Source organism: Catharus ustulatus, chromosome 27 (assembly GCF_009819885.2).
Source record: "Catharus ustulatus isolate bCatUst1 chromosome 27, bCatUst1.pri.v2, whole genome shotgun sequence".
In the NCBI taxonomy this organism is placed as follows: domain Eukaryota; kingdom Metazoa; phylum Chordata; class Aves; order Passeriformes; family Turdidae; genus Catharus; species Catharus ustulatus.
The window spans coordinates 4,837,426-4,856,413 of NC_046247.1; the positions used below are offsets into that span (position 1 = coordinate 4,837,426).

The following is an 18,988-nucleotide window of genomic DNA, read 5'->3' on the forward strand; positions in this document are numbered from 1 at the left end:
CTGTCCCCACCCCCTCCCCTCCCATTCCCAGGGCACACGGCCATCGGTGACAGCCCAGGACTCATCCGGACCCCCATCCCGAGCTGTCCCCGCATCCACCTGCCTCATCACGGGGTTTTGGCAGCGCCTTCTTTTATCTCCAAAAATTCCTCTGCTCTCGGACGGGGCAAACTCCGGCTGCTCCAGGCTGGGATCCTCGCTCTGCCGCCCACAGCCGGCACAAAGGCTCCTTCACCCGGGACGGACAGAGCCACCTTTGTTCATCCCGCTCCGACCGCAGGGCCGGAACGCCAGCAGCCCTCCGGCTCTGGATCCACTTCCCGGGAATCTCCAGGAATGAGAAAATCAGTGAACTGCAAGCGCCGGGCGGTGGGAGATGAGCACTGGGGGTATCGCTGCTTGTCCCGGATTTACTTCCTCCCACCATTCCCAGTAGGATTTTAGTCATTATTTGGATTTAAGCGAGTCAGGATTGTTTCATCTCCCCCTGGAATGATGGGTGGGGTTGAGGGGATCCAAGCGATGCCGAGCCCCACAGCCCGGCTGGCCCTGCCCGAACCCTAGCCGTGCCAATAAATCCCTTTATTGTGTCTCCTGCTTCATGGATAATCCAGGCACGGAGGGGGTCAGACCTTCCCCTTCCCAGCACGGGACCCTCCGTGCGTGGCCGAGACAATTCCCACCCTCAGCGCCCCACCCCCTCCTCTTCCTCACAAAAGGAGGACAAATAACCCGTTGATAAGGAGGGGTGGAGGAGTGAATGCCTGGGATGCAGCAGGATGGCGATGCCCCCTGGGATGTCCCTCAGACCCCCGGATGGAACCTGCCCAGCCTCAAGTCCTTCAGCATCAACCGCAGAACTGGATTTAGGGGCAAACGCGGCCTCTGGAATTCCCTCCCAAATATCCTGTCAGGCTTCTGTGTGAGAAAACTGAGGCAGGAGAGATGGCTCTGTGTCACATCAGAGCCCCGGGATATCAGGCAAAGACAAGGCACTTGAGAGATTTGGTCCTGATGTCACCAGCAGCACCGACAGCAGCAGGAGAGAGGATTTCATGACTTTAATGACAGGGTAAAAGTTTTCCAGGAGCCTCCCTGTCCACATGGATGCCTGTTCTCCTGCCTTTCCCTGCCCTGGCAGCTGCGAGCCCATCCCTGGGCACTCAGAACTCACTGGAAACGGGATGGGCATCCTGGTGCCAAACCAGGCTCGACCCTTGGAAAGCTCAGGGAACAGGTCATAAATGATGCCTGAGATTGCAGGATGCACGCCAGCAGAGCAGGTGTCTTGGGATGTGTTTGGCAGCATGAGGAGGAGGAGGAGGATGGAGAGGTGGAAGTGGTGACTTCTCCATAAACCCCCTTGGAATATTCTGTTTCCACTCTCCCCACCTACGGGGACCACGAGGCTGGCACGAGGCTGGCAGCTCCGGCAGGGACCAGACACTCTCGAGACATTTGGGACTGTGCCAGGAAAGATTGGGTCTAATCCCATGCCAACAGCTGCCCCGGGCCCAGATTAGCCCTGACACCATCCCCCGTCCCCGACCTTCCCCGACCTTCCCAGGCCACCCCAGCTCTGTAACTGGAGACCCACGGCTCGTGTTTCCAGTCTCGATATCAAATGTCAGATCCTCGATGGATCATTGGCGTTGGAGTGGGTGGGATGGGGGGTGGAGACACCTGGATTTAGGGAGCATCCTAAATGGTGATGGAGGGTCAGGATCTGCCTCCAGCTCTGTCCGTGCTCAGAGAGGGAAAATGAAAGGGAAACCTGAGCCTGGAGGGCTGGGGAAAAGCATTCCAAATGGGTGTTCCTAAAACAGCACCCCTGGGTTGCTGGGATGGGGTTTCACAGGCGTTCAGCCTTTTCCAAGCTCCCATCCCTAACTGGGACCCCTCATCACCCTGCCCACTCATGACTGTCACTCTAAAAAGCACACCCTAAAAAAACTGAAAAATGAGGTCCCTAATAATAATGACTCCAAAAAAAGAGTGACCTCTAAAAATATGGGCCCCAACAACTGTGACCTCTTAAAACCAGGATCTCTAATAACCCCAAATGCTAATTATTGTAACCCCTGAAAGTGTGTCCTTAATAACCCCAGACCCCATTAACTGTGACCCCTAATAAGTGTGTCCCCTAATAACCCTAAAACCTATTAACTGTGACCCCTAGTAACCCCAAACCCTAATAACCATGACCCCTAAAATGAGGTCACTTGTAACTGTGACCCCCAAACACCCTGACCCCCAATGACTGTGACCCCAAATAACCATGACACCCTTCCCATAACTGTGCTTCCAATAACCCCAATCCCCAATTCCTTCCCCACTGGCTCTGCTCATTTCCCCTCAGAGCACAGCCCCTCCAAACCCCATTTCCACCAGCCCCTTCTCCACTCATTTTCTCCTCAATATTTAATCTCCCTCTGTTGAACTTGGAGCATTTCCCAGCTTTTCCCAATACAGAGAAGGAACAAACCCCCCAGCCCCCCCCGATACTCCCACTGGTGAACTCAGGTGAGCAGCTGGGCACAGACCCATTTTTGGGGTGATTTACACCTCCCTGCCCTCAGATTAATTTGTCAGATACCAGAATTATGCCCAGATCAGGGCAGGAATAATGAGATTATCCAGAGCCTGCTGCAGGATAGGGAAGCTCATTACGGAGCATTAAAGAGCAGAAAATTGGGTTTTTCTAAGTTCTTTAAAAAAAAATCTCAGTTAACTTTGAGGTGCCTCTCATTTTATGGTTTCTTTAGAGTTTGCTCTGCACCCTCACTCTCCTTATGGACACAGGAGGAACTTTCAGGATCCCGGGGCAGCTGGAATAGTATCCAGCCCCCAAGGTGTTTCCAGGTTTTGGGGAAACTGAGCTCCAATCCTGCACAGAGAACACGTCCATGCCCCACACACAGTTCAGAAAACCCACCGGAGCCCCAAATCCCTGGAAAACAAGGATGAGCCCCTTGAAGCGCTTTTCCCCATGAAAACACCAGAGAGGAGGGGAAATCCATCCCGGTGGTGGGACTGAGATGAGGTTCCCCCTATAGCGGGTAACTTGAAGTGACCTGACTTTTTTTGGAGGAAAAAGGGAGGTTTGACCATTTTTTTTTCCAGCCTCCCCGAGTTTTGCAGCATGTCAGGTACTAGCACTGCCACCTACCGAGCGAGGCCTCGTCACTAAACCTCACATCTCCGCTTTCTCCACCCAAAAGCGCTTCCCACGTTTTTAGGAACCCGCGAGGCTTCTTAAATCCACCCTCCTCCCTGGAGTGAATCCAGGTGCCATCGGTGCCAGGCCCCCAAATATCCCTCGGGGTGGTTTGGGGGGGCCTTTTCTGGGCTCTGGGCTTTGTGGATCCTGGGCTAGGATAGCGAATGGGCACAACTGAGGGACAAAACGGGACCGGAATTCTGGGGGTACCAGGCTGGGATAGTGGTGAGAAAACTGAGGCACAACTAGAGCTCGTCAGGCCCAAATGGGTCCCACCTGTGCCTCGTTTGGTCCCGCGTATTTAAGGCCCTTTTTCGGTGATTGCTTTCCCTTTTGAGAGTCAACTCAGCGGGTTCTTTTGTGGGATGGGGGAGCCTAGCAGAGCTGGGGGGTGGCCAGGGGTTCTGGAGATTTCAGGGATCTCAGATCCCCTGGGGGTCCTGCAGACCTCAGAGCCCTTGGGGGTCTCAGAGCCCTCAGGGGTCCTGCAGCCCCTGGGCACCTCAGAGCCCTCAGGGGTCTTGGGGGTCTCAGATCCCCCGGGGGTCCTGCAGCCCCTGGGCACCTCAGAGCCCTCAGGGGTCTTGGGGGTCTCAGATCCCCCGGGGGTCCTGCAGCCCCTGGGTACCTCAGAGCCCTCAGGGGTCTTGGGGGTCTCAGATCCCCCGGGGGTTCTGGATCCCTTGGGGGTCTCAGATCCCTCGAGGGTCCTGCAGCCCCTGGGTACCTCAGAGCCCTCGGAGCCCTCGGGGGTCTCAGATCCCCCGGGGGTCCTGCAGCCCACGCCGCCCCCTGAGCTGCTGGAGGGGCTTCTGAGCCAGCGCTTCGGGCCCCTGCCCCGGCCGGTCACCATCGCCCGCCTGCGGCGCGGCCCCGACGGGGGCTACGAACCCACCGGAGACCCCACGGAGGTGCTGGAGCGGCGGCAGGCAGCCAATGCCAAGGAGAGGGAGAGGGTGAGAGACCCCAAAACCTGCTGAACCCCCCAAATCACGCCTGGGGGGCTGCTCTGGGGGGGGACACCAGCAGTGCCACCACAAGGGTGGTCCAGGGGAACTCTGCGTTTGAGGGGGTAATTTAATCCTGGTGTGGGGACCTAGTTGAATTTTAGGAGGGCCTGGTTTAATCCTGTGTTGGTCAGTTTAATCCCGGTTAAATTTTAAGCAGGCTGAATTTAATTCTGAGGAGCCCAGTTTGATCCTGGGGAAGAGGAGTGGAACCATCTGGTTTAATGGAGTGAAGTCTGGTTTAATCCTGGAGAAACCTCAGTTCAATCTTGGGAACCCCAGGTTAACCCTGAGGTCCAAATTTAGTCCTGGAGAAATTGGTTTAATCCCAAATATCAAATTTAATTCCAGGTTGATCCAATTTAATCCTGGAAGGGGCCTCTTTAATCCTGGTAAACCCAGTTAAATGTAGGAGGTGCCACTTTCATTCTACATGGGGCAGACTTAAATTCTGAGGTCTCCGTTTAATTCTGGGACAGTCATGTTTAGTCCTGGTGAGCCCAGTTTAATCCTGATTTTAAAAGCCCCAGTTTGATTTTGTGAGGGATCTACTTTAATTCTTGCGGAGCAGTTGGATCCCAGGGAGGTCACTTTAATTCTGGGGGGTCCCCAGTTTTGACTGTGGGCGGGTCCGGTTTAATCCTGGTGGTGGTCCCAGTTTAATCCTGAGACATCCCAGTTTGTTCCTGGGGGAATCCTGGTCTAAGTCAGGGCTCTTGGTGTAACCTAGGGGTCTCCTCTCAGTCTCTAACTGGGTCTGTTTGGGGTCTCCCCAACTCTGACGGAGGTCCCTGTGTCCCACAGATCCGGAATCTCAACAGTGGCTTCTCCCAGCTGCGGACCCTGGTGCCGCTGGTGCCGCGGGACCGTCGGCCCAGCAAGGCGGACACGCTGCGGGCAGCAGCACAGTACATCCGACTGCTGCGGGGGGTGCTGCGGGACTGCCAGGTGGGACCCCAAACTGACCCCTGACACAGCCACTGCTGCGGGACTGCCAGGTGGGACCCTAAAACTGACCCCAAAACACCCTGACACAGCCACTGCTGCGGGACTGCCAGGTGGGGACCCCAAACTGACCCCAAAACTGACCCCTGACACAGCCACTGCTGCGGGACTGCCAGGTGGGGACCCCAAACTGACCCCAAAACTGACCCCTGACACAGCCACTGCTGTGGGACTGCCAGGTGGGTACCCCAAAATTACCCCAAAACACCCACTGGTATGGGACTGCCAGGTGGGTACCCCAAAACACCCACTGGTATGGGACTGCCAGGTAGGTACCCCAAAACTGACCCCAAAACACCCCCATAATGTGGGGTTTTGGGGGGCTGATAGAGATTTTGTTGCTGGTTTTCATCTTGGAATTGATAATTTCTTTTTAGTCATTAAGTTTCTGTGGGGCACCCCAAAACTAACCCCTGGGCTCCAAACCTCCTTATAATTGGAATTTGGGGGAGGCTGGTGGGGGGAATGCCTGGTTGCAGATGGGTACATGGAGGGAGGACAGATTTCTTCTGATTTTTTTTAGTTTGGAATTCAGTTTACGCTTTACAATAAATATAATTATTGGGGGAGGACATCCCAAAACTGACCCTCGATTTCCAAGCTCCCCCATAATGTTGGGCTTTGGGGAGGCTCATGGGATTTTTCTTTGTTTTTCAGCTTGGAATTAATTTAGTAATCAAAATTAAATTGAATTATTATTTGAGGAGGGACCTTTAAGCTGACCCCCACCTCTATGGACTCTCTATGAAGTGGGCTTTGGGGGATTTTTATGCTTATTTTTAAGGTTGGAATTAATGTAAAACTTAAAAAATAAATTGAGTTGTTATGGAGGGTAAGCCCCAAAACTGACCCACAACCACCTATAATGTGAGGGTCTGGTGGGCATTTTCCTGCTTGATGTTTTTGAGGTCAGAATTAATAATTAAATTTAATAATAATAATTTAAAATTAAATTGGTTTATTTGGGGGGGGGCGGTATTATTGGGGGGCCACCTCCCAATTCTTATATATATTTTTAATTCCCCTTTTCCCAGGAACCCAGCACTGAGCAAGAGCTGGGGGGACACTGCAGGGGTGACCCTGGGGGGCCACCTGACAGCTGGCCTGGCAGTGCCCCCGTGCCCGTGGGGACCTCGCCTCCTGCCCCCCCAGCCTGGGGCCCTGCTGGAGAGGGGGGGGACGGTGAGTGGGGGGCACCCTGGGAATATAAAGGGAGCACCTGGATGGGGGTGGATCAGCTCGGGGGAGGCACCTAGAGGGGGGACAGAAAACCTGGGGGGGTCACCCGGGGAGTCTGGGTTTAGGGGAGCAACATAAACAAGGGAGGCTCCAAATCGCCTTTTCCCAAAAAATATTCCAAAGGTGAGAAAAACCTTTGGAAAAACTTATTTTTCTCCTTTTTTTTTTTAAAGGCTTTTTCTGACATCCCTAAAAATTCCGGGGGGCCTCCACCGACGCTCAAGTTCAAGGCTACAGCCCCCATTTTCCGGATCACGCCACTGTCCCTGGAGCCCTACACCTCATGAAACCCTCACCCCAAAATTAGGGAAGAGGGTCCGTCACCCCTAAAGCGTGGAGGTTCGGGGGGGAGGGGCGTGCAGAGCTGTAATTAATTGCTTTATGAAATTGTAATTAGTAATTAGCTGCTCCTCCCACGCCCTCCCAGGTAAGGGCTTATTAACGATTGTTAATACAAAACCAATTAATCGGACAATAAAAAGAGATTGTCGGAGCATCAGCTCTGGGTTTGGGGGTCTCCTCCTTGTTTATTTGCAGGGATTGAGTTCCCGGGGGGGTGCGGGGGGAGGGCGGGGCGGGGGGGAGGTGCGGGGACACGCGTGGTGTGTCGAGGGGGGGCGGCCCTTTGTCAGGATGCTCTGAGGAGGAGGAGGAAGGTGGGTGATGGCAGCAGCCCCCGGCCGCAGCATCCCTCGGGGGAGGGGGGATTTGGGGAGGGTGGATTTGGGGAGCTGGGTGACCCCCCCCTTTTCTTCCCCCCACCTCCAGCTGCCGGCATGCAGGTGTGGGGGTCTGCATCCCGCCCTGCCCCCCTTTCCCAGGCCTTCATCCCTCGGTGGTACCCGAGCCCATCCCTCCCCATGCCCACCCTCGGGGGGGTGGGGGCGATGCTGCGGCCCCCCCGATCCATCCCGGTTTCCATGCCGGTTTTCGCTCTCCCCCCCCGCTCCCTGCGGCTGCCGCAGCGGCGCTGGGCGCGGCGAGGGCGGAGGCGGGGGGGGGGGATGCTGGGAGGGGGAAGCGTTGGGGGGTCCCGGCCCAGCCCCCCGGAGCTCCCCCCGCCTTCCTCTAGGGCGACTCGGGCCCTGCGGCCGGGGGTCACCGGGCTGCATTTATCCCGTATTTATCCTGGATTTATCCCGGCCAAGGCCCCCGGTGAGCCAGGTGCGCTCCGAGCACCAAAATCTGGGGGTCCCGTCTGCCCTGAGCGAGGGGGGGGACTGGAGGGTACCCCCGGGATTTGGGGGAGCAGCCCCGCCCGGCGTTTTGGGGGTCCCTTGACAGCAGCATCCTCACACAGAGCTCGGTGACGGTGACTGGAGGAGAGGGGAGGGTCCCTCTGGGGCCCTTTCGGGGTGCGGGGGCCGGGAACGCGGGGCTGAGCCCCCAGGAGCGGGTGACCCCAATTCGGGACTGGGGTCTTGGGGGAGCGCCCAGCCCTGTGCCGGCCCCAGAGCGGTGTAACCCAGCCTGGGCAGTGTCACCAGCGGGGGACTCCCCCTGCGGTCCCGCCCCGAGTGTCCCCAAGCTGTCCCTTCGCCCCTGCAGGGCGGGGGCCCCGCCGGCCTTATCTGCCGAGCCCAGCTGCGCGGTGTTTTCGGAGCTTTTTCCCCAATCTGTACTCCGGGGGTGACGCCGCCGTGTCCCCGCGTCCCCAGGATGAGCACGGCCGTGAGCCCCGAGCCCCTGCCCGAGCTGCCCGCTCCCGGGCTCCGCTGCTCCCCCCAAGAGGAGCCCGAGTTCCTGCGGGCGCGGAGTGGGGCTGGGGACCTGCGCCAGGACTTCAGCCTCATGGAGCAGAAGAAGCGGGTGACAATGATCTTGCAGAGCCCGGTGAGACCCGGCCTCGCGCAGGCCCTGTGTCCCCAACCCCCTCCTAGCTGTCTCCAAACCCTGTCCTTCGTGTCCCCAGCCTCTTCCTTTACATCCCCCAGCCCACCCCTCCTGGCCCAAATCTGGTCCCTCCTGTCACCAGCCCCAACCTTCTTGTCCCTGGCCCCATCCCTCCTGTCCCCAAGCTAATACATGTCACCACATGGTGGTGTATGCCTCTACCTGGCAATGTCACTGCCACCACCGTGCTGCTGTCTCTGAGCTGCCAGTGCCACTGCTGCCACTGTGCCAGCAAGCCAGTGGTGTCACTGACACCAAGATGGTAACGCCACCATCACCGTGCCACCAGTCTGGTGGTGCCACCGTCACCACTGTGGCATCAAACTGGCAATGTTACTGCCACCAAGCTGGTGATGCTGGCACTACCAGTGAGCCACCAAACTGTTGGTACTGCTGACACCAAGACAGCAGTGCCACCATCACCATGACACCAAGCTAGTGCTGTCACTATCACCATGTGACCAAGCTGGCGGTGCCACCACTGCCATGCCACCAAGGCAGTAGTGTCCCTGACGCCAAACTACCAGTGCCACCATCACCGTGCCACCAAGCCAGCAGTGCTACCCCTTGCCCCAATGTCCCCAACGGTGCCACCCACCCCGTTGTCACTTTGTCCCTGGTGCTGCAGTCCTTCCGGGAGGAGCTGGAGAGCCTGATCCAGGAGCAGATGAAGAAGGGGAACAACTCATCGCACGTGTGGGCGCTGCGGCAGATCGCCGACTTCATGGCCACCACGTCCCCTGCCGCCCTGCCCACCTCCCCCATGGGTATGTGGGGCAGGGAACATGGCGGCTTGGGGATGCTCACAAGGAGTTTTATTGAGGGAGGTGGGGTGGGAAAAGCCCCAAAACCTTGGGGGACACCAAATCTTTGCAAACTTGGAATCTCCAAACCTCTGCGACCACAGAAACCTTTGGGACCTTGAGGACTCCAAACACCTTTGGGTCATCAAACCCTTGAGACCTTGGGGACTCCCAAACCTTTGGAATCATCAATTCTTTGGGATCTTGGGGCACCACCAAACCCCTGGAATCCTCTGAACTCTTGGGGACCACCAAATCTTTGGGGCCATCAAAACTGGGGGACCACCAAACCCTTGAGGCCTTGGGGACCCTCAAAGCTTTCGGGGCCACCAAACCTTGATGTCCAGCAAACCTTTGGATCTACCAAACCGTGACAGCTGCCAAACCCATTCCCACAACCCTCTGCCCCCCTGTCTCTGGTGAACCCCATGTGGTTTGGGGAGGATCCCACCACTGATGGGGGTCCCTGATGCCCAGGGCTGGCGTCGGTCACCCCCATCAATGACCTGCATGGGACAGAGGGGCCAGCACTGGCCAAGGGTGAGCGGCTGATGCGCTGCAAGGTGGGCAGCATCCACCGGCTGCTGGACCTGTACGGCTGGGCACAGCTGGGACACGCTGCTGTCACTGTGAGCACCCCAAAACCAGGATGGGGGTCGGGGGTTGCCTTGGGGGGATTTGGGGTGTTCTGGGGGTATTTGGAGGATTTAGGGGACTTTTGGTATCTGCTGGACCTGTACAGGACACAACTGGGACGTGCCACCATCACCATGAGCATCCCAAAACCAGCACAGTGGGAATGGGGGGCCTGGAAAGGATTTAGAGGGTATTCAGGATTGTTTTGAGGGGATTTAAAGAGGTCTAGTGTGTTTTTTGGGGGGAGGGGGTTGGGACCTGCTGGACCTGTACAGATGAGCACAGCTGGGGCACATTATGTCACTGTGAGCACCTCAAAACCCCACGGGAATTCTGGGTTTTGGGGGAGTTGGAGGAGGTTTGGGGTTGTTTGAGGGGGATGTAGGGGGAATTTTGTTTATTTTGGTGGGATTTGATGTTGTTTGGCGCGGTTTGGACTCGCTGGACCTGTTCAACTGGCCACAGCTAGGGCACACCATCAGCACCCCAAAACCTGTGCAGGAGGACAGGAGGGTTGGGGGTGGTTTGGGTTTGAGGGAGTTTGTTGAGGAGATTGTGTTGTGTTTTGAGGGGTGGAGTTTTGGGTGGATTTTGGATTGGGGGTGACCATTTTGGGATTTTCTGGGGGGAGTGGGGGGTTTTAGGAATTAGGATTTTTTGGGGGGTTTGGTGGATTTCAGAAGTTTGGGAGCTGTTGGGTTCTTAGAGGGATGTTGGTGATTTTGTACATTTGAGGTGGGTTGGGATTTTAAGGGTTTGTGGGTTGTTAATTTGGAGGGGGATATGTGGGGGTTGGAGGTTTTGGGGTTCCTTTGGGGCGTTGGTTTGGGGGTGTGTTCCAGAGGTTTTGTAATGCCTTAGGGGTGATCGGAGAGGTGTGGGGCTTTTGAGGGAATGTTTATTTTGGGATTTTTTTGGGCATGTTTCTCATCCCACTCTGTCCCCCGTGGCAGCTGCGGGTCAGCAAGGAGCAGGAACACTTCTTGGTGGCCCCGCAGGGACTGGCGTGCAGCGAGGTGACAGCGGCCAGCCTGGTGAGTTCACCACCTCCTTCCCTGGGGCTGCCTGGTGGGAGCAGCCCCCCCTGAACCCCCTGTGTCCCCAGGTGAAGGTGAACGTGCTGGGAGCTGTGGTGGAGCAGGGCAGCACTGGCTTTGCGCCCGATGCCCGCAGCTTCAGCCTGCACGCCGCGATCTACGCCGCGCGCCCCGACATCCGCTGCATCGTGCGGCTGCACACCCCTGCTGCTGCTGCTGTACGGGCTGAGAGCAGGGGCACGGGGGCTGGGGAGACCATGGGGCTGGGGGACATGGGGGCTTTTGGGGGAAGTTGGTTTTGGAGGGATTGGGAGGTAGGGGAACTTGGGGGCCTTTGGGGGAGGTTGGGTTTGGAGGGATTTGGAAGGATGTTTAAGAGGGGTTGGGGGATTTGGGGTTTGGGAGGACAAGGGGGTCTTGGAGGTTTGGGGGAGCTGAGAAGGACTTGGGTTCATTGGGAGCTTGGAGGGGTTTGGGGGATTTGGAGGCACTGGGAGGTTTTGGGAGCAACATGGAGTGATTAGGATGATGGGAGGTTTTGGGGGTTGGGGTTCTTTGGGGGCTGTACATTTTGGGGGGATTTTGGAGTTTGAGAGGTGGACAGTTTGGGGGAATTTAGGAAGTTGGTTGGAGGGATTTGGGGGCCTTGGAAATTTTTGGGGAGATTTTTTTGGGGGATTATGGGATTTTTGGAGAGGGGTTTGGGAAGGGTTGGGAAATTGTTGAAGAGTTGGGGATTTTTTGTAGGGGGACTTTTTTAGGGCTGTTGGTGGTTTTTTAGGGTGTTGGTGTTTTCTTTTGGGCTGTTGGTGTTTTTTGGGGGTGTGCCTTGGCCCCCTGCCCGGTTCCCCTTCCATGCCCAGGTGTCAGCCATGCGCTGTGGGCTCCTGCCCATCTCCCGTGCCGCTCTTCTCCTGGGGGACGTCGCCTACTTCGACTTCCGTGGAGAGGTGGAGGACGAGGCCGATCGTGTGGAGCTCCAGAAGTGCCTTGGGCCCACCTGCAAGGTGAGGGGACACCTGGGGGGACGTGGGGGTCACCCTTCCAGCCCATGCCCACTCAGCTGACATCCCGTGTGGGCACTGCAGATCCTGGTGCTGCGGAACCACGGGGTGCTGGCGCTGGGGGACACAGCTGAGGAGGCTTTTTACAGCATCTTCCACCTGCAGGCAGCCTGCGAGGTCCAGGTGAGTGCGGGGCGAGTGGTGAGCTGTGGATGGGCCCGGCAACTGTAGGAGCATGCACTGAGCTGTGCCAGGTCTCAGCTCAGACAGCGCCCCAGGAGCATGCACTGAGCTCATGCACTGAGCTGTGCCAGTCTCAGCCCCCCAGTGTCCCATCCCCATGCACTGAGCTGTGCCAGTCTCAGCCCCTCAGTGCCCCATCCCCATGCACTGAGCTGTGCCAGGTCTCAGCTCAGACAGCGCCCCAGGAGCATGCACTGAGCTGTGCCCCCCAGTGCCCCATCCCTGGCTCTGAGGCTGGCCGTAGGGCTGTTCCCTGGTGTCCCCCGCTCAGTGGTGCCCGGTGTCCCGCAGGTGTCGGCGCTGGCGAGCGCAGGCGGCGCGGAGAACCTGATTGTGCTGGAGCGGGCAGAGCAGCGTGTGCCTCACGGCCTGGGCGCCGTGCGCCGCGCCGGCACCACCTTCGGGCCCCTGCACAAGAGCCGCCTGGGCGAGCACGAGTTCGAGGCCCTCATGAGGATGCTGGACAACCTGGTGAGCACCAAAACCCACCCAACCCGCCCCAGAACACACTCTAACCTCTAGGCTTATTCCTGTGTGCCTGACTCGCCGTTCTGTGCTCTTCCAGGGATACCGCACAGGGTACACGTACCGCTACCCCTTCGTGCAGGAGAAGAGCAAGCCCAAGAGCGACGTGCTGATCCCCGCCACCGTGACAGCCTTCGTGTTCGAGGAGGAGCCTGCTGGGACACCCACCCTGCGCCAGCACGCCCAGAAGCAGCAGAAGGAGAAGACAAGGTGGCTCAATACCCCCAACACCTACACCAGGGTCAACCTGGCTGAGGAGCAACAGGGCAGCGCCAGCGGCCAGAGGACAAAGACCACGGTGAGGGACAGATGAGGCAGACAGGGGCTTAGGGATCCACAACCAGGGAAGTGGAGGGTGTCCTGGTTATGGATCCCACTAAAATCTGGGGTGTACTCATCCTGTAATAAGGAGTATTTTTAAATCCCACCACCTCATTCTAGTGGAGCCGAGTACCATTGGCTTTACTGGAGTCTTCCCTCTGTTCAAGATGCATTAATTGGGGTCTTTCTCTATGCAAGATACATTTATTGGGGACCCGCTTTATTATCATGGTGTCCCCTATAAATAAGATGTATTTATTGCAGTCTCCCCTCCATGCAAGATGTGTTGTTTGGGGCCTCCCCTCTACATAAAATGCTTTTATTGAGGTTTCCCCTTTGTGGGGGTTGCCCTTCTACACAAGACCTCTCCTCTTTTATTGGGGTCTCTCCTCCATGTAAGACCTGTTTATCAAGGTCTCCCCTCTACATAAGATGCTTTTTTTGGGGTGTTCCTCTGTTGTTGGGGTCTTCCTTCTATATATGATGCATTTAGTTGGGTCTTCCTTCTATGCAAGGAGCGTTTATTGGGGTCTTCCTGCATTTATGGTGTTTCCCCTCTACCACTGGTGTCTTCCCTTCTATCGGGATCTCCTGCTTCCCAAAACACCTTTCCTGCATTTCCAGTGGCTGCGAGCAGATGAGGTGGAGAAGGGCAGCAGTGGGACCCCTATCCGCATCGAGAACCCCAACCAGTTCGTGCCGCTCTACACAGACCCACAGGAGGTGCTGGAGATGCGCAACAAGGTGGGGTGGGCTGGGGGACAGGGGTGTCTTGGGGTGCTGGGGTGGCTTATCCTTGGAGAGGGATTTATCCCTGTCCTCACCCACAGATCCGGGAGCAAAACCGCCAGGACGTGAAGTCGGCTGGGCCCCAGTCGCAGCTGCTGGCCAGTGTCATCGCTGAGACCAGCCGCAGCCCCGTATGGCACCTGTGTCACCCTGCATCCCCAGCCCTGTGACAGACACCCTGTGTCTGCAGCCCTGCATCCCCAGCCCTGTGACAGACACCCTGTGTCTGCAGCCCTGCATCCCCAGCCCTGTGACAGACACCCCATGTCTGCAGCCCTGCATCCCCAGCCCTGTGACAGACACCCCGTGTCTGCAGCCCTGCATCCCCAGCCCTGTGACAGACACCCTGTGTCTGCAGCCCTGCATCCCCAGCCCTGTGACAGACACCCCATGTCTGCAGCCCTGCATCCCCAGTCCCGTCCCCAGCCCACGTCACCCTGTGACCTCAGCCCCGTCCACAGACCATGTCATCCCGTGTCACTCTCATGTCTCCAGTCCCGTCCCCAGCCCATGACACCCCATGTCCCCATGTCCCAAGTCACAGCTGCTGACTGTGTCGTTGCAGGCACAGTCCTGTCCCCCGGTGTCACCTCATGTCCCCCACTGTATCCCCAGGCCAATATCACCCCATGTCACCTCTTGTCCCAAGCCCCACATACCCAGCCTCAAGTCCCCCTTCCTAGAGCACCCAGCCCTTCCGTGGTTCCCCAGCATTCCACAAGTCCAGGGGCAGTGACACCACTCCAAGGGCAGAGGGGACACTGCTCCAGTGGGGTTGGCACTGCTTGGGGTGGCGTTGTTGACACAGTTCCAGAGGGTGTGACACCACTCTGGAGGGTGACATCTCTCTGGGGGGGGTTGACATTGCTCCAGGGGAGTGACATCACTCTGGGGGTCTGTTTCAGTCCACCGAGAGCCACCTGGGGGATGCAGAGGCCAAGGAGGGCCAAGAAGAGGCTCCCCCCGAGCCAGAGCCCCCCAACCCCTTCAGCCAGCTCACAGACCAGGAGCTGGAGGAGTACAAGCAGGAGGTGGAGAGGAAGAAGCGCCTAGAGGGTTAGGAGAAACACCCCAAAGCCCCCAAACACCCCCAGGTGGCACTGAGGGGACCTGGGGCCAGTATGTCTCTCTGTGGCAGGTGAGAAGGATGCAGCAGCAGAGGAGAGTGGGGCTCCCACACCAGAGCCACCCCCTCCAGAGCCCCCGGCGCCTGCAGAGCCCACGGAGGGTGAGTGGGGTGATGAGCACCCCAAAACAAGGGGTGGGGTCCCAGTGAACAGCAGGAGTGGGGGAACAAGGGTGGCTGTGGCCAAACCACGCTGAGACACAGCTTGCTGTCACCTTGTGTCCCCCTGCCTGTCCCAGGGGGCCTCGCTCCAGAGGGGTCAAGCACCGATGGGGATTCACAGCAGGAGAATGAGTGTCTGCTGGGGGCTGTGTGGGTGCAGGGGACACCCCTGTCCCCCGTGCCAACCCTCACACTCCGGCGGGTGTGACGTTCCCATGTTCCGATCCACAGCGGGTGTTGGGGTGCGGCTCGGGGCTGCTGGCTCTGCCATGGTGTCTTGTGGTGTCTGTCTGTCTGTCTGTCTCCACAACGTCTCCTTTCTCTTTCCTCCCCGTGTGCCTGTCACCCAAGGAGTTACCCCTGAATCCCTGGCGCCGTAGTAAGTACGGAGAGGCCACCATGGACGAGGGACATGGGCTCGGGGGGATCTTCAGTCTCCATGGCCCACTCCAGCCCCACTCTGGGGAAATCCCTTAGGAAACCCCTTGGGAAATCCCTCCTTGTTGCTTTTTTTCCTGCTGCCTTCTCCCGCCTCTCCATCCCACATCGCTTGTCCTGCAGGGAGGGTGTGGCTCAGGGAACTGGTGCCTGCAGCAGGACAGGATCAACTCCCAACGTTCTCCACTCATGGAGGCCAAATCCTGCTCCTGCCCAGGCCCCACTGGACATTTAGGGGGATAAACCCCCCCACAACACCAGTGCTGCTGCCCCAATTCCCTGTTCCCTCTCCCCTTCCCAAGGTGATAAGAAGGACGATGACAGCCAAGCCCCCCCTGATCCCACTGCCAAGAAGGAGCCACCAGCAGTGGTGAATGGGAAGGATGAAGAGCCAAGCACTGAGGAAAACCTTGGAAAAGGGGGGACAGACCGGACAACTACCAACACTGACCAGGATGCCCCCAAGGAGAAGGAGACAGTGACCAGCAACCCTGTGTCCCCTGACGGTTCACCCTCCAAATCACCCTCCAAAAAGAAGAAGAAATTCCGGACCCCGTCTTTCCTGAAAAAAGGCAAAAAGAAGGAAAAGATTGAATCCTGAGTCTCCCAGGGCCTTGCGCGTGGCCATCCCGGAGATCTCCAGGATCTCTGAGACCAGGACTGCCAGGGCAGGAGCACCTCCTGCCTCGTGCGTCTGGCCGAGGCGCAGCCCAAAACCCCTGGAACCCAGCTGTTTCCCGGGTCCTCCTGGCACAAGGCACCTCATCCCCCTTGTCACCCACCTCTGGAGGCAGTCACTGAGCTTAGAGAGACTGTGGTCCCCATTTGGGGAAATTCCCACTGCATCTCCCTCCTGCCTTTCCCTCCTGGGCTCCAACCCCTTCCCACCATGGGCCAAGGGTTGAATTTTCTCCACCATAGCCCAGATCTGCTTGATTTGAGGAAGAAAAGGGTGTTTTGTGGTTATTTTCTTCACCTTCTATTTCAAGCTCTGCTGGAATGGCGCTGGCTTCATCCCCAGGGAAAACTGTCCATCACTTCGCCAGGAGAACAGGATCGAGCTGAAGGTGGGGGATTGCTTTTCCTGAAGCTGAGGTTTTTCCTTCCTAGATTGTAATCTTCCTCTCCTTGGCCAGAAGAACCACTTCATCCCCTTCTCCTGGTACTCCCACCCTATGTTTTCCCCACCCAAGGAAGAGCAGCAGGATTTCCCACCACTGGAAAAGTCCCACCTCACTGCACGACCCGCACCTGGGAAAACAGGGAAAAAAAACCTCCGGGAATTGTCTGTGTTACTTAAAACTGAGCAAAACTCACTCACTAAGTGCTACTTCGAGATGAACACACGCTGCCAATTCCTGCCTCCGCTCACAGCGACCCTGTCCACATCGGATCCCTGCTTTTCCCAGCTCTGGATTCCCAGCACAAGCTCAATCCTTCCCTGGCGTTCCCTTCCCTCCCAGCGTTACGCCCTCCTAGCCAACTCCTTCCCGGGAAGAGCCCCAGCCATGCCAGTGTTCCCCACAGCCATTCCAGTGCTGGGATTTGGGGATAAATCAATGGGATCAGCCTCCCCTCCTCCCAGTTTCCTGGGGTGCTCACCCTGAGCCTTCCTGTATCCACGGAGGCCTGTCCAGGAGATCTGGAATGCCTCAGAAGCCCTGTTTGGGGTTCCCTCGCCCCAGCAGGATTTTCCCACGTGCCATCACTGTGGTTTCAAACCTTTCCACAGCTGTGGAGGTTGGATCCCCTCTCAAAGAGCAGGAAGCCCATAGAATGTGGGGTGCAGGCAGGGATTGCGGTGTAGGAAACAGCAGAGACCCCAGACAGGGGTCTTGCCAGAGCCCCATGGCCAATCTGAGCGTGGATTTTAGGAAGAGCTTTTGCCTTGCCCAGTGTCCCCCCACAGGTCTCCATTCCATTCCTGCAGGATGGGGGGCACCAAGAGACACTCTGGGCCCATCACCCCCTCTGCTCCCCTGTCACTGGGGGGGCTGTTCCTCACTGCCACTGATTTTAAGGCCCTTTGAGGCCATTTTTGTCCCTGGGCCTGTTCCCCTGGATGAGCCAGGGCAGCAGGGCCTGCAGATGTGTCACCTTCCTGGGGTAGCACTGTCAGACCTGGGGGGAATTCCTGAATGACAGCACTGCCACACCCCCAGCCCAACACGGGAGCTCCCCAGGGGTTTTGTCCCCCCATTGTCCCTGAAGGTCCATCCCCGGGGGCTTTGTCATCCCCTTTTCTACCCAAGGGTTTGTCCCTGGGAGCTCGGTCACCTTTTTTTCCCAAGGGCCACTGGCTTTGCAGAGACCCTGAGATTGACTTCCCCCTCCAAAAAATTCCGGGGAGTTTCAGATAGAAAGGGACAAAGACTCCAGTGCCACCATCATCACCATGATGCGGGTCCTGGCTCTGCACTGGAAGGAAACAGAGCCAAGATCACATCAAGGACCACCCTTGGGGTAATTCCCCCACCTCACCTGACTGCAGCAAGGCTCAGGGTGGGGGTCTCTTTAGGGAAAGGCAAGGAGGGAGCAAATCCCTGATCCAGGGCCTCCACATCCACAGCTCCGCTGCAACACGGAGGCTGATCCCATGTAGGCAACGGGGAAGGGGCCAGTCCAGCTGGACTCAGCACCCCTCCACCTACCTGGGGCTCCCCAGGGAGGCTCCGGTGGCGGGGCAGGTGTTGAGCCCCCGAACTGCCACCGGGAGAAGGCCGGGGTGTGGCACAGCCCCGCGTGTGACAATCGCGGCCGGGAGCGCGTGGAACGCCGGTGTAAATAAACCCCGTGTTTGGCACCCGGCAGCACTCCGAGAGTGAGGGGCAAGGTGTGGGGATGGGATGGGATGGGATGGGATGGGATGGGATGGGATGGGATGGGATGGGATGGGATGGGATGGGATGGGATGGGATGGGATGGGATGGGATGGGATGGGATGGGATGGGATGGGATGCGGGTGGGATGGGATGGGATGGGATGGGATGGGATGCGGGTGGGATGGGGGTGGGATGGGATGGGATGCGGGTGGGATGGGGGTGGGATGGGATGGGATGCGGGTGGGATGGGATGGGATGGGATGGGATGGGATGCGGGTGGGATGGGATGGGATGCGGGTGGGATGGGATGGGGGTGGGAATGGGACAGGGATGGGGTGCGGGGAGGATGGCATGGTATCTTGGTTCAGGAATGGGACTCCCTGATTCAGTGCCCTCACTGAGACATCCTGGAGCCGCTGGCACTGGCTGTGCCGGACACTGGGAAGGTTCCAGCAGCTTCTCAGAGCTAAAGAACCCAGGCACAGCCGCAGGACGTTCGGACTCCAGGCTGAAAACGGGCCGGGCCCGCACCGACCCGCGTCCCCCTGCCTGAACCCGGGGGCCCGAACCGAGGATGCGGCTCCAGCGGCTGGGGAAGGAACGGGGACGGGGAGGGACGGGCCGGGAAGGCCGGAGCGCTGCGGGCCCGCACAGAACGAGCAGCGGCCGGCGGAGGGCGACGGCTCCGCCTTCGTCCCCTCCTCTTCCTGGCGCCCTC

General features: G+C 58.1%; 3 protein-coding genes across 6 annotated transcripts in view; 2 read left to right on the forward strand and 1 right to left on the reverse strand.

The window, feature by feature from the left end:
* Positions 1 to 403, reverse strand: part of LOC117007787 (hexokinase-2) — a 35,276-nt gene extending 34,873 nt beyond the window's left edge. Inside the window, exon 1 of one of the 2 annotated variants that reach the window (XM_033081147.2) lies at positions 104 to 403. The gene's annotated coding sequence lies outside the window, so the exon portion shown is untranslated. Of the gene's footprint in view, positions 1 to 99 lie in introns of both variants that reach the window. The other variant, XM_033081146.2, reaches the window with a different exon arrangement.
* A 3,182-nt stretch (positions 404 to 3,585) lies between these two features.
* Positions 3,586 to 6,925, forward strand: FIGLA (folliculogenesis specific bHLH transcription factor). The gene is made up of 4 exons (XM_033081093.1): positions 3,586 to 4,176; positions 5,032 to 5,175; positions 6,267 to 6,414; positions 6,645 to 6,925. Exons 1-4 carry the CDS (start codon positions 3,586 to 3,588, stop codon positions 6,653 to 6,655), a joined length of 894 nt encoding a protein of 297 aa, XP_032936984.1. The 3' UTR covers positions 6,656 to 6,925.
* Positions 6,926 to 7,051: 126 nt separating this feature from the next.
* ADD2 (adducin 2) lies at positions 7,052 to 18,251 on the forward strand. 3 transcript variants are annotated; one of them, XM_033081151.1, is made up of 16 exons: positions 7,068 to 7,127; positions 8,020 to 8,304; positions 8,993 to 9,131; positions 9,645 to 9,796; positions 10,757 to 10,837; positions 10,909 to 11,058; positions 11,704 to 11,847; positions 11,929 to 12,027; positions 12,379 to 12,558; positions 12,653 to 12,910; positions 13,558 to 13,677; positions 13,764 to 13,853; positions 14,628 to 14,778; positions 14,861 to 14,950; positions 15,362 to 15,389; positions 15,751 to 15,827. In XM_033081151.1, coding segments are annotated over exons 2-16 (1,857 nt in total). In that variant the 5' UTR covers positions 7,068 to 7,127; positions 8,020 to 8,130; the 3' UTR covers positions 15,752 to 15,827. The 3 variants fall into 3 exon arrangements, with proteins under 3 accessions (XP_032937041.1, XP_032937042.1, XP_032937040.1); XM_033081150.1 differs by lacking the exon at positions 15,362 to 15,389 and having other exon boundaries at positions 7,052 to 7,127; positions 8,130 to 8,304; positions 15,751 to 18,251; XM_033081149.1 differs by lacking the exon at positions 15,362 to 15,389 and having other exon boundaries at positions 15,751 to 18,251.
* Positions 18,252 to 18,988: the final 737 nt, after the last annotated feature.